At 27.8% G+C, this 14,112-nt stretch overlaps 1 protein-coding gene across 1 annotated transcript; it reads right to left on the bottom strand.

Moving 5' to 3' along the window:
* Positions 1-1,307: 1,307 nt before the first annotated feature.
* LOC108775465 (inactive hydroxysteroid dehydrogenase-like protein 1) lies at positions 1,308-9,682 on the bottom strand. Its single transcript, XM_018541846.1, has 4 exons — positions 9,523-9,682; positions 7,866-8,102; positions 2,542-2,885; positions 1,308-1,649 (listed from the first exon to the last, which is right to left on the bottom strand). Exons 1-4 carry the CDS (start codon positions 9,680-9,682, stop codon positions 1,431-1,433), a joined length of 960 nt encoding a protein of 319 aa, XP_018397348.1. The 3' UTR covers positions 1,308-1,430.
* Positions 9,683-14,112: the final 4,430 nt, after the last annotated feature.

Genomic DNA, 14,112 nt, shown 5'->3' with positions numbered 1-14,112 from the left:
GAGTAAACTCGCTGTTATTAATGCGAAATCACAAAAAACAATATATATTCGTTAACAATCATATGACATTTTTTGATTGTTAACGAATATATATTGTTTTTTGTGATTTCGCATTAATAACAGCGAGTTTACTCTCATTAGCCTATTTATTCTTTGTATAAAAAAATAATTTTTTAAACAAAAAACAAAACTAATTTAGCATTATCTCGCGTGGCGACGAATAATTTCGGACAGTAAGAATTTTGTTTTTTATTTAAAATTATATAGTTTATATTGATGTATGCGAACGTCAATTATTATAGTTTAAAGATAAATAACTTTTGTAGGAATATTTTTGGAATAAAGACTTATTAATTGATAAATAATTGGCAGTTTTAACTTTTCCCTTGGGTGTCCTGCAATTCACCCACTTTCTTTCCCTTACATTTATTTATTCAATCGAGTAGTAAACGCAAGTCAATCAGTGTGCAGGTCAACATTCATGTATTATTAGCTGATTGGTTCGAGTATTATATGTACTATGTACTAGTCAGGGTTAAGAAAGTAACTTGTAAAGCAATTTTCTCAACCCAGGTAGTATAATATTATTATCAACATATCGAAACCTTTCATCAATCAGATTCTCCAATTACTTGGTTCAGTGAAGAGTAATGAAAGATTATGTAACTATTTTTTTTTTCTTTTGAAGGCAGGATCTATGACTGAGGATACAAAATCACTTTTATGCTTACAAGTATTAATTAAGTAATGAACATATAAATCAATCAGTGCCAATGTCAATGTTATATTATATATAGCAGCATTAGCAACAATGAGCGATTTGCATATATTACTCCAATGAAGTACATAAACACAAAAATTTTATTCCATCGTTCAGTATTCGGTTTTGGCTTTAATGTATCTGCTTAGAATTAATTAGATATACTAAATTACTGATTGTACAGATATGGATAAATAGCATGCAATTGCTAATTTTACCGTTGCATGATTTCATAACATTGCATGTATGTAAGCATGTATATAAAAACGTGTATATACAAACTAATTTATTTCAAATTAATCAAAGTTACTTACGACGCTTACATAATCGCATTATTATAATAAGAGTATTTGAGAAAAGGAAAATATTAGAAGGAGATACAGAGGGTCTTAATCTAGAATAGAGAAAATTAGTTGTAGAAGAAATGTGAAAGTTAAAGTTTTGTCAAATAAAAATTCAAGTATAATAAAAAAGGTTTATATTTCTTTCTTTCTCGCATTCATACATTACGTACATTCTTTTTCTCTCTTTGTCTCTTTTTCTCTGCAGTATTTTCTTTTTATCTATAATACTACATTACTTGTAATAAGTAAAGTTACTAAAAATTAGTTTCTACGTCAGCACAATATACATGTAATACTTAAAAAAAAAATTGTTTATTTAAAATATCTTATTGTAAAGTCTTTTCTTTTTGTTGCTTGAAATACTCTTGCCTGAAACTCTCATTCATAATTTGTCCGATTTTCGTTCTAATCCATACAGGTGACATTAGAGTGATGAACTTTTGAATACTATGGGCCCAGTAACCAGTACTACTATCCATTTTGCCCAGAGTGGCAATAGCATTTCTTGCATAAGTTGTAGCGTCAGGTATAAATATACTTGAAACCTGCAATTTTTAATAAAACGTATATGTTAAAACAATAAAATGATATCAATATAATTCACGAAATAAATAAAATATAATCTAGTTATAAAGCAATATGACTATTGAAGTATTGAGAATTAGCGCTGTACAAGATGCGCGATAAAAATTTCTATATATCATCAAATTATAGCTATGTATTTAATATTAATGAGTATAGATACGTATGAATGTCAAACATGCAATTTTTTTGTCGAATGGATCTAATTATGCATTAACTCATCGTATATACTGAAAATGGTTAAAAAATTAGCCGAAACGTATAATCTTATTCTTGATTAAATATTAGATATACATATAACTATAATTTTTTTTATAATGTATAGAAATTTATCGCATACACCGCTAATTTCTAATAGCCATCCGCGCTTTGTAACAAAAGTATACATTAAAATTTTCAATAAACGTATATTATGCGTATACAAAAATAATATATTATTCCAAGCTTAAAATAATACACGAAAAGTATAATTTTACTGATATATTATTTAAAACTTTAGTTATATAGATATAAATTTAAAAATAATTTTATTAGACAATTAAAATAAAATAATTACGTAGAACACACATATGTATATATATTCTTTAAAAAAATAAATTCTTGTTTTAAGTAATAATAATAAGTTTTAATAAAATTTGTAATAATTACATTTTAAGATTTCTTATCACAAAAAAATATATTCTTTGTTAAAAATAATCATTCTTTTCTTATAAAATACAAATGCAAACTAAAATATAAAAATTGGTGTACAACAAATTGATTTCTTAAAAACAAGCTTTTAGAGTATAGAAATTCTGTTTTAATTTAAGGAATCGTTATAAGTAATATTATTTTAATAATGCGTAGTTTTGTTACCTGAAGCCTAGAGCTAAATGCGTTCATTTTGGTATTAACGAAAAGAGGCGACAGGTGTTGAACAGTTACGCCGAATCTGGAGTATTCTGCCCTGAGAGCATCGGAGAAACTCTTCACATATGCCTTCGTAGCGGCGTATACCGTCATCAGCGGCAGTGGTTGGAACTCGGATCCCGAGGAGACGTTGACAATCGCGCCTTGTCTGCGTTTTTGCATCTGCCCGATAACCAACCGCGTCATTAACGTAGTGGCGCCCACATTTACATTGATAATGTCCCACAGTTCCTTCTCGGGTACCTCTCCGACATACATGGGATACTCGTATTGCTTACCCACATTGTTCACTTAAAACAAAAATCGTTTGATATATTATATCCATATAGAAGCGTCATACATTAATCCTGCATGTGTGGAAATGCTATAAATTAATTTAAGTATGTATTAATTTATGTACCCTTGACTTGTGTATTATCATGTTATGCATTATCTATACTCTTTGTTCCGTGGGAGAATGACCTCTGATAATAAAGTGGGCAGAATATTGAAGTGTCACGACATTAAGTAGCAAATGCATTTAAAAAATGTTAGTCAGAGAAAAAATCGCTTAAGACGAGAATAAAAGAACAAAAATAATTTTAAATTGCTAATGCCAACGTGAATCCTGCCGTTCACTTCATCAAGGCGAGGAGCATACTGGTACTCACAATGCGCTCCTCGCCCTGATTGAAGTGAACGGCAACTGGCAAGGTTCACGAAACGTTGACATTAGCAATAGATTACAACACGGCGATAACCCTTTGGTATCTCTGAAGAAAATACCTGTGATAATCTCAAAAGATATTATCTAAGTTAAATAAAATTCAATTTTATGTAAAATTCTATGTAACTTTGGATAGGAACAAAACAACATAGAGACAAAATTCAAACGCTAGTTTGAAGCTCTATTTTTCTTCTTTAAAAGCATTCTTATCTCTATTTTTTTCACTGAGATACTTAATGTAAAGTGTGATTGATGTTTTTTTTCAATATTGTTATTCTTTAAAGTACTGTGTCTGGATTACATTCTAAAACGTAACTATAGTAACCAAATTCTATAGTTTACGTAATGTCAACTATAGAGAGTTTGGTTACTGTAGTTAGGTTTTATGTACAATTTTAATGTGTAAATACTTAATTTTTTTAAAATGTTCTTCAATTTCGAAAGTAATAAGTTCACAAAAAAAAAACAGAAAAAAATATTGATTATAATGTGCTTGATTGGCATGAATTTTTTCAAACCTTTTAAAAAAATTTTTCCATTGATTAACAAGAAACCCAATTTTTACAAACGACTTATCACAGACATGATATTAGAGAACAAAAAAAAAAAAATACGAAACAATCTTCGTTAGCATTTTTTTCATGGATTTAAATTTTTTATCATTTTGACATAACATAAATTCTTTTTTAGTTTTACTTATTTTTTAACAATTATATGTCGATCTAAATATCATCGGAACTTAACATTTTCTCACCTAAAACTAAATAAATTATACGACATCAAAGTTAAGTAAGTTAATTTTTTGTTATTAAATTAAGTTATACTCTAAGCATTGTTGAAAAAAAATCTGTGAGTTCGAAACATGTCTGTGCTCGTTTATTTAATTGTTATAATATTAAATCAAATTTAATATTTGCATCATATTTATTTTACTTTGTTCTTGGCCATTTACCTTATATGAAAGTCTAATTCATAATATATGTATTAGTCTTTCATATATGTAGGTACATTTTTAAATAACAAATTATTCATGTTAATTACGTATAATTATGTATACAGCATTTTTTTATTCAGTTTCTCTAACTCAATAAACCTGTTTATATTGACGTTGCGCTGCAGGATGTTATCACATTTACTTTTAAAAGGAAATCTGATGGTAAGAAAATCGAGATTTTGTTAATTTTGTTTTCCAAAAATTTCAAAAGATTTTAATTCCAGCGTTTTTGAAATTGTTTTATGTAAATTATTTTATATTGTTTAGCATAAAATAATATTTATTAATCCTTACAATTTATTTAATAAATCTGTATAATAATATTTTCGAACGTTTTAAGTTCTTTTTAGTCATTCTTAACGATAATTATATACGTACACCTAATAGTGTAACTTCCGTCGGTCCATAAAGGATAAGTCACTTATAGTTTGCCGAATCTGAAATGGCAAATGTTTTCAGGGACGGAGATGTCTGCGCATGAGATATGTTAGCTTTGAATATATAATTATTATTAAAACGTATAATGCGACAAATCTTTGAATTGACATTACTTTTGTCAATAATATGTTTAAAACACAATGTCTGACATGTGTCTAGGTGTGGATATTTGATTTGTGTCTCGATGTGAACTAACAAAAGCTACATTATTAGATTTGTATAATTATTGTTAATATAATTATCATCTTTAAATTCCCAAAAATAATTTTATTCGTTCTTTTACTAAAATTAAACAGTTCTTTGTTAATTATTTTTTGTATATTAAAAAATAATTTATTAAGATTCTTTTTACATTCATCAATTTATTTACAATTTTGCATTTAACCCTATTTAAAATATTGTTAAATATTAATAAGTTTATTCTACGTTTTTAAGAACTTAGGTCTGATTTACACGATGCAAGCTATATTAGCTTACTAATAAAACAATAGCGTTCAAACTAATTTATTAGTTACGTATTCTATTCTTATTATGTCTACAAGGGCGAGTTGATAATACATTACTGGTACTTTCTAGCAAAAAACACAGATAACGCAGTGTAACACAGTAAATCATTACATTCTTATTATTTGCCAATGTTAAACAGAGATAAAATGGTCACTGTGTTACACCGTATTACACTTATGTCTTTTGCTGGAGAATACTACGCGTCAATAATTGAAGACTGCGCGCAAATAGCTGTTCTTGTCTCTTTATGAATGTACAAATAAATAATGGCTAGAGTATTTGATTATTCGATTAATTTGATATGTCCAAACAGTATATATGTAATTAGTTTTTTTCTGGTAACAGAGAATCTATGACCGAGATAACTATAAGCCGTCTATAATAGTTCGGAGGTCAATATTACCGATTTACTGTCAAGCTAGTAACTTATTATCATGTAAATTGTAAATAATAAAGGTCAGTAAGGACTGAATAGATGACCATTCAGTTCGCAGGAGGCTAGTCTTTTATTGGCAATTAACAGTAAATTAATCGCAGTGAAAACTTTGGGCTTTAAAGATCAATAGCTAGTCTATCTATATTGTGGGAGAAGGTCAGTAGATATTTAAATAAAAATATTTAAAGTAGTTGGCCTTGCCAGATACTGCCCAACCTTGCTTGGTCAGCAACTCGACAAATCTATTTACACGAGAGGCCAGTAATCTTTAACTATCGATACAACTTTAACTACTGATATTATCAATTCGCATATACCAATTAACTCGTATCATATAACTTGTACATTACGTTCGCTATTACGTACTATTAGGACAGCTATTGATTCATATTAATTTATGTATCTATAAAGGGCCAATAGTTAATCTAAGTATTTATACGTAGTGAAAGAAGGCCAGTGGATAGTAGAATAATATTTGAAATAGCTGGCCTTGCCGAAACTGCTCAATTCACACGATCATTAAATCGATTAATTTATTTAAATGAAAGTAATACCTGATATCTTCAGCTGTATATATCTCACCGTATAAATTGGGCATTAGAGGCACGTGTAATTTTATTATATTATTATATAATTTTTATAAACATTATTTAAATAAAACAATATTTTTGTTGATAATAAGTAATACCATTTCTAAAAATAATAAATTTGTAAAAAATTGACTTATATCAAGTTATGTTTAGAATTCAATTAAAATAAACTATTTTAAAATATAATTATAAAATACAAACAGTAATAATAGTGATAATACAAAAAATATTGTTGAATGTCAAATTATATTCATTTGATATAAATATAAAAATATAATTAATAATATTAATAATTAATAATTCTTAAAAAAATAGAGCTATTATTTATGTTTTACTTTACAGCATATAATTGACATTATAATGTTACTATTATACCATAATGGTACCTTAATTTAATTGAATAATATAAATCTAAAGCCGTTTACACACTTGACTATTTTACTCCAGCAAACGATTTGCTGGAACTTTGTACACGGTTATATATACACAGTTTGAAATAACATTGTTGACTATTGATACTGCTTATACTGCTTTAAAAAAATTTATATATTCTCTAAATTTAGTGGAGTGAAATCTTATTCAAAGAAATTGAAAATTAAGCTAGTTTTGAAAAAAGAATAAAAATCTGTCACTCTTGAACAAGAGTATTTTCATTATTTTATCCAGACTAGTTCAATTTTCAATTTCTTCGAGTAAGATTTCATTCCACGAGATTTAGAAAGTATGAAGTCTGCCAAAAGTCATTAATAGGAAAGGAATTCATTGTCAATAGAGATCAAAACTGCTTTTGGAAATTGCAAAGTATTATACCCAAGCAGAGAATAATATAACGTTAAAAGATCACGAAAACTTTAAAATAACATAAAAATGAATCTTAACTAAACAAAAAATGACTTTTAATAATTATAAATATTAAATCTAATTGTAGATGTGAGAACTCGATCTATAGAAAATAAATTCGGTCTTTTAAATTAAACGGTCTATGTGGATCTTAAGTATACTTGTAATAATTCTGTGTGAATTTTGTATCCTTTAAACTTTAAACTGTGCGCTGAAATGATTTTTTGGTCTTAAAATGCAAATTTCCCTGAACTACCGCAGTAATATCACGAGTTAAATTGTCAAGTAATTTAACAATTCGCTCTCACGCATCTTAGAAAAATCTTAATAATGTGTTGAATGATATATTTAATAATTATATTAGAATTGTTTTATTTTGTATCATGACTTTTTGTATTGTACTTGAGATAAATCTAAATCAATCATAAGTCAAATATAAGTACAATTATTTGTACTATAAAATTTAATTGGTCATATATGCAACCGCGATTATTTATACTGGATATACGAATTGTAACAGCTAAATTTTTATTAAATAATTTCAAAGAATTTTATAAAGCATTAAAACTTAAAATTAAAAAGAATAAAAAAGACAGAAATTTAAAAAAACAAGCTAAAATTTTTTTTAAATTAGACTTATATTTTAAAGAAAAACAGTTCATATATGTTATGTATTTTTCAGTAATTTTGTTCTAATCTTGTTTTAGCCATGAATAACAGCTACTAAATTACAGTGAAAATAATAATCAATTGAATTACCTAATATGCCGACGGATATATCTTGCAAAAGAGAATGGATTTTGGTGAAAGCATTTTCTCCTTCGGCGAAATCCGCCACAAGAATCTTCACCTGGATTTTTGGATTTATTAATAGCATCTCGTCTTTTGTACGTTCAAGTTTTTCTAAGTTTCTGCTGATTAATATTAGATTCATATTTCTTACTGCTAATTCCTTAGCATAAGCTTTACCAATACCGTCAGTTGACCCAGTGACAACTAGAATGTTTATGATTATTTTTAAATATAATTTGAAAGTTTAAATAAATAAATAAGATTACACACACACAGAGAGAGAGAGAGAGAGAGAAAATTAAAAATTATTTTTAAAGTATAAAGAAAATAGAAATTGCGCTGTAAACAGTGTTCATTTTTCATATAATGAAATTTAATACGTAGTAACTTGAGATTACATTAAATAGAGAAAAATATATTTCAAATTTTAATTAGTAGCTAGAGAGAATACAAAGATATGCTCTTTTGCGCATTAGAATTAGAGTGTGCTATTGACTGTGATCCATGTGAGATAGTCAATCATTCCTCCGTTGAAGAGTGCCAGAGTTCGGCTGAATGGCACTGATTGATAAAGTGCAACTTAAAGCAGCGCAGAAGATGTACATATTCGAAAAGAGTATATGAGAATAGTAAATGTCAGATTGTAAATAATAAGAAAGATTGAACTGCGATTCAGAAATTCAAATGATATCACACCAGAGTAAAATGCAAATAGTTAATCAAAGATTGAAATTGAAAGTTTTAGAGTTGGTAAATGTGTCAAACGTTGCCACGTCAGAAACTAAAATATTTACATATAGTTTCTAACGTGGCAACGTTTGATACATTTACCAACTCTAAAACTTTCAATTTCAATCTTTGATTACTGTACGCATTTTACTCTTGTGCGATATTATTTTAATTTCTGAGTCGCAGTTTAATCTTTCTTATATTATTTGTAATCTCAACCTTATAGTGCATTTATTGTCTTTTTGAATATGTATACCTTTGCGTTTTTTTGAGATGCATTCAGTCAACTTATGTTATTCAGTCTCCTGATTTGGATTACTCTCCGATGGAGGAATAATTGATTATCTCACATGGACTGCGATTGATGGCACAGTGTAATGCGTAAAAAGACCACACCTTTGTATTCGCTTTAGTTGATATGGCTCAAAATTAGTCAATCGTTTTCTTCAATATAATCTTGAATTATTATTAAATTATTATTAAATTATGTAAAAAATGTACGCACCATTTACAGCTCTGATTTCAATTAGTCTATTTTTTTTTATTTTTTGAAATAATTTTAAACATACACTAAACCAAAACTGTACCTACGTAAATACAATAAAATATTTATTGAATCAATGAAAATTGGTCCAAAAAATTTTCATAATGATTTAGATTATAAAACTATTACTAGAATTTATTGCAAGAATATAAATATTTAATTATATTAATGAATAAAATGTCCTTATATCCAAAACAATATAAGATAAAATATTACAATTAAAAATAAAAAAATTTTCAATAATTTAAATAAAATTTATATAAATTAATTAATATTTATAAAAATTAATATTTATAATTAAAATTTAAGAGATGTATATAATAGGTATATATAATTTATTTTCTGATTTACCTGCCCATTCGCCGAATTTTGTTCGTAAATCGATTGTCTTCTTATAATATATTTGCATAATAATTTCCCATAGAACACGCAGAAATCTCAAAACAGGACCAAGTAGAATCCAAAAACTAATTAAAATAACTAACAACCAAAATGCTATTGATATTAACATTTTTCTTCGTTATTTTGCGCTCTTTTGTAATTACCTAAAAAAGAAAAATATTTTAGTTAAAAATCTCAAATAAACATTTTCTTTAATTTTTTATTATAAAAACTATTGACATTTCTTTAACGTGTTTTTATCAAAAGATATTTATAGAATTGAAGATAAACCATACAATATCTAAATTTTTGTACCAAAACGTTATTTAAGTATTAAGGTCCAGCTCAGACCAATAAGTCCTTTTTGTTACTTGTTGCGTATTTACATAATAATCTTATTACATTTTGTATTTACAAGATGTTTGTATATAATTATTTGCTTGTTCCTAGAATTATTTGTGATAAAAAGAAACGTATTAAATTTTAAACTTTCCTTAATTTTAATTAATATTTTTACTTGAAGTTTTCTGTGATATATTTTTTTTTTTAAAACTTTGAAGTTTTCACGTAAATACGATGTCACAATTGAGAAAACATTTGCGAGAATCTCAAGGCTTTAACACGTGAAAGTGTATTACTTAATCACGCCAGATATTTCGGTAACGCAACAAAAGCGATTGATCGTTCTTTTTGAAGGTATATCTTACCAAATACCCCGTTTCGTCCCTTATCTCTTATTCACCCTCGCTTTGATTTGTGTTTTCGATACCGGCACGGTCAGAGATGTTCGAGGAACGAAAGCCGAAGCAAGACTAAACCGTCATCTCGCTCGGGTGATTGTACTGAAGGCCAAGTCGAGAAGTCATGGCACTTTCTCCTTTTGCTGAAATTCTCGTGGCTCCATGTACAATTTTTCGTTTCTTTGGGTCAGATGAAAGATCTCAGCTTTTATTGCGTAACCGATATATATGTATATATCTATCATATATATTATAAGCAAATTCTTACGTCGAATTAGAAGCTGCGATTATTTAACACGTACTTAGTAACTCGAGTGTTTGTTATCTTTTATTCTGCCTCAACAGAGTTGCTGCATGTTGATCACGGATGTCATGATGAAAAGTTATGTAAAAGAGATAACATTTTAGAAAACATCGACACTTGTAAATATCCTCACATAATGAGAGAATATAAAATTATAACAAAATTACAACAAATAAATTTTTAGATATATATATGTATATGGATTTTACGTAAAGTTTAGAGATAATTAATTAGTTATGTTCTTTAATCAAACTCTGATTATAGGTATTTTTTAATATATTTTATGTAAAATCGTGCAAAGAGGGACTTGAATGTTCCACACTAGAGCTGTCAGTGTAAACGGATTCCGAAAAAGTATAATTATTTTTTTATTAAATAATTGTAAGTAAGAAGGGCTACGAGCCAAAAAATAGTTTAAGTTTATTACTAATATGAAGGACAATAATAACAAACAAGTATAACTAGTTAGAAACAAATTATATATAACAGTAATATTTTTTTATTGTCACCATTCAAATTAATTTTATATTTAAGTTATAATTTATAAAGTAATAATTTAAATATGATTAAATATTTATTATTTTGAATATTTTAATCTTTTGTCCAATCGTACAACTTTTATATTTGACTGTGATAAGATAATACAATATACGTGTAATCTGGAAATAGTTATCTTACAATGATTGTTAGGCAACGTAACAAGCAGTTATTATTTGAATACATCGATGTGTTATTTAAGTTCGTACGCAGTGAGTATAATGAAGAGCTAGAGAGCAGCGATAATTGATTTTTTTATTACTTTTTAATGATAAATTATTGTAATTATGTTATCACCTTTTTTAAATCTTTAGCTGCAAAACGAAATTGTGAAGGAATTTTAAAAAATGCATTTTAAAGAGGAAAAATAGAGATTCAAAATTCAAAATAAATTTTTCAAAAATAGAGATTTTTATCAAATAAAGATAAGCGTTTAAATTTTATTTCTATAATATTTTGTTTCTAAGTTACATAAAATTGAAAATTGATATTTTTTTCAATATTTGTGTGTGTTTGTGCTAGCGTGTGCGTGCATGCGTGCTAAATTCATAAACAGGTGAATAATATCATCTTTATACCTTTATACTATAGAAAAACCTTTGCATAGCACTGATCTTACAATGTTTCGTATGTTTTTAACTTATCGTTATAGTCGCTTGTCAAATTACTATTAGTTTTTAATCCTTTTTTGTATTACATCATTATATGAGTTAATTTTGTGATTAATTTCTTGTATTGAAGTTAAGAGGCTTTAGTAGTTACAATGCGGAAATTGTGTAGTAGAAGCAATTTCGTTAACGATTCCGACATTCATCCGTGATTACATGTGGACATGTTACTGGCCAATGATAAAAGTCGTTGACCCTGATTGTGAGTTGATATAATCCTTCTTTAAAGAGGCCACATTTACAAGCAGTTGACCGCATTACATGACCTACAATTCACTCAGCGGAAACTAATAAATAATAAATAACTAAAATAAATATTAAATTTTGCGGTTAAAAAAATAATGACAGTTGCAAAATATTTCATCTATAATCATATATAAAATTATAGCAAAAATATTATATATATGTATAGGTATACATATATATATACAATATAATTATGTATAATTCATTATATATAATTTTATAATAATATCCTGTCTAACCTTATATACAAGGTGTTAAAAAATCATTCAACATTTATATGGTAGACAATGCACATCATATTGATTGAGTAAAAAATCCAGCCCTAATATAAATCGAAAGCTCAATCGTTTCTGAAATCGTTTCTAAACAACTTTTATGTTAGTATCATAACTGATTTATTTCCAGTGATAAATGATAATGAATTCGACATCGATTTCATTGTCATTTTTCACTGGGATCATCTATGTATCGCATACGACCACTATTTTATTTCTGCGTTTTTGTCGTACGACAAATTTTTTAAGTTTGTTGGTTAGCTATAAACTAAAGAGATCTGAGGATTTACCTGTACCTGTTTATTATATGAAAAAAAAAACGTACCAATGAAATATCTTACGATGTAAAAAGAGAGAAATTGAGATAAGTAGCACATGGACAGTGGTTTAATAGAATTACAGGTTTAATGAGGTGGACCACTCCCATAATGCTTGTCCAATCTTAATGGATGGTTGATGTCAACTTATTGATTCTCGGTGAAATTTTTCATAAAGTGCAAATTTTTGATAAAGTGTGTGTGGTTGAAAATTGAATAAGTAATTAATGCTTTAAAATGAGAAGTCATTTCGACGCAATAAACGTTTTTCTTTTTATCATTTAAACTCGATCTTTTTTAGAAAAAATGTCGAAAGAGAGGAGAGAAAATGATTAATTTATCATTTGTGTAAACAAATAATTATATTTTAAATTAAATTCCAGTAAATCATTTGAAATTAATTAAAGAATATAATTTAGTTCTTTTTTAAAGTTTGATTTATAAAAAATTTTTTTTAATAACTTAATAGAAATATTAATCGTTTTTTGATATTTTTTAAGAACAAAATCGGTTTTAAATTTAAAAAAATTTTAATCTATTGTGTGTGTAAATCGAAATTATCAATGTTTACTCGTAATTTTTTATCAACACCGTGTATAATAGTTTTCGATATCATAGATAGAGTAGATAAATCAGTGCTGCTGTTGCAATATTAAAGGAAAAAAAATTTATGGCAGGCTTTCGTACAAGTTTCGTAACAAAAATTGCATCATATTGCATATGGATATTTCGGTATACAGAAGAAAATCATTTTAAGAAAGTCTCGTATGTCACATAAGAGTGAAAGTAAGGTATGTAAACTATGTAATGAGATGGAACAGTCAATGACAATCAAGAAAATGTAAGATACGAGTAAACGAGTAAAATGATGGGATACATTTGGTTCGGTTATACGAACGTGTTTGAGAGATCAAAGAGGGTGCCCAATTTTCCACTTGAATGAATTTTAAGGCGTTGAATTCCGAGGTCCGTTAAAATTAAAATTGATCATCGGCAATATAGATATTTCATGACTCTTCAGACAGCAGACGATTCGCTACTCGTGCGAGCTCATCAATTATATGTAGGTATATTGTATGATTTGTTTTTACATCACGTGGCCTTTGGTTTCTACGAATATACATACGCGAGCAGATTTAAGCTGACAGTGGGGAAGTCCGTGGATATGAACCCGGGTCGAAGGAGGATGGACCGATCCGGGACGATCGAAAAGAGAACGAGAACGAAAGAGCAGAGGCGCGCGCAGCGTCTCTTTCACTTTACACACTGACACATCATCGTTTCGTCTTGAGACCTAACGCGATCGCCGGCTGCTTACGTTGATCGGCTGCTTGACCACTTGTGTTCTCCTTACGGTGCGCGGCATCCGCCGATGAGTTTCACGTTGTCAAGCGGGCAGTCAGTTCATTGTACCTTCCGCGCAAGGTTTCAAAAAAGTGAAACGGAAGTCAGAATTCTTTCATGAAGATTCCG

Source organism: Cyphomyrmex costatus, unplaced genomic scaffold (genome assembly GCF_001594065.2).
Source record: "Cyphomyrmex costatus isolate MS0001 unplaced genomic scaffold, Ccosl1.0 scaffold30, whole genome shotgun sequence".
Lineage (NCBI taxonomy): Eukaryota > Metazoa > Arthropoda > Insecta > Hymenoptera > Formicidae > Cyphomyrmex > Cyphomyrmex costatus.
The sequence above is the reverse complement of the archived record's forward strand: the minus strand, read 5'-3'. Positions and strand labels throughout refer to the sequence as shown.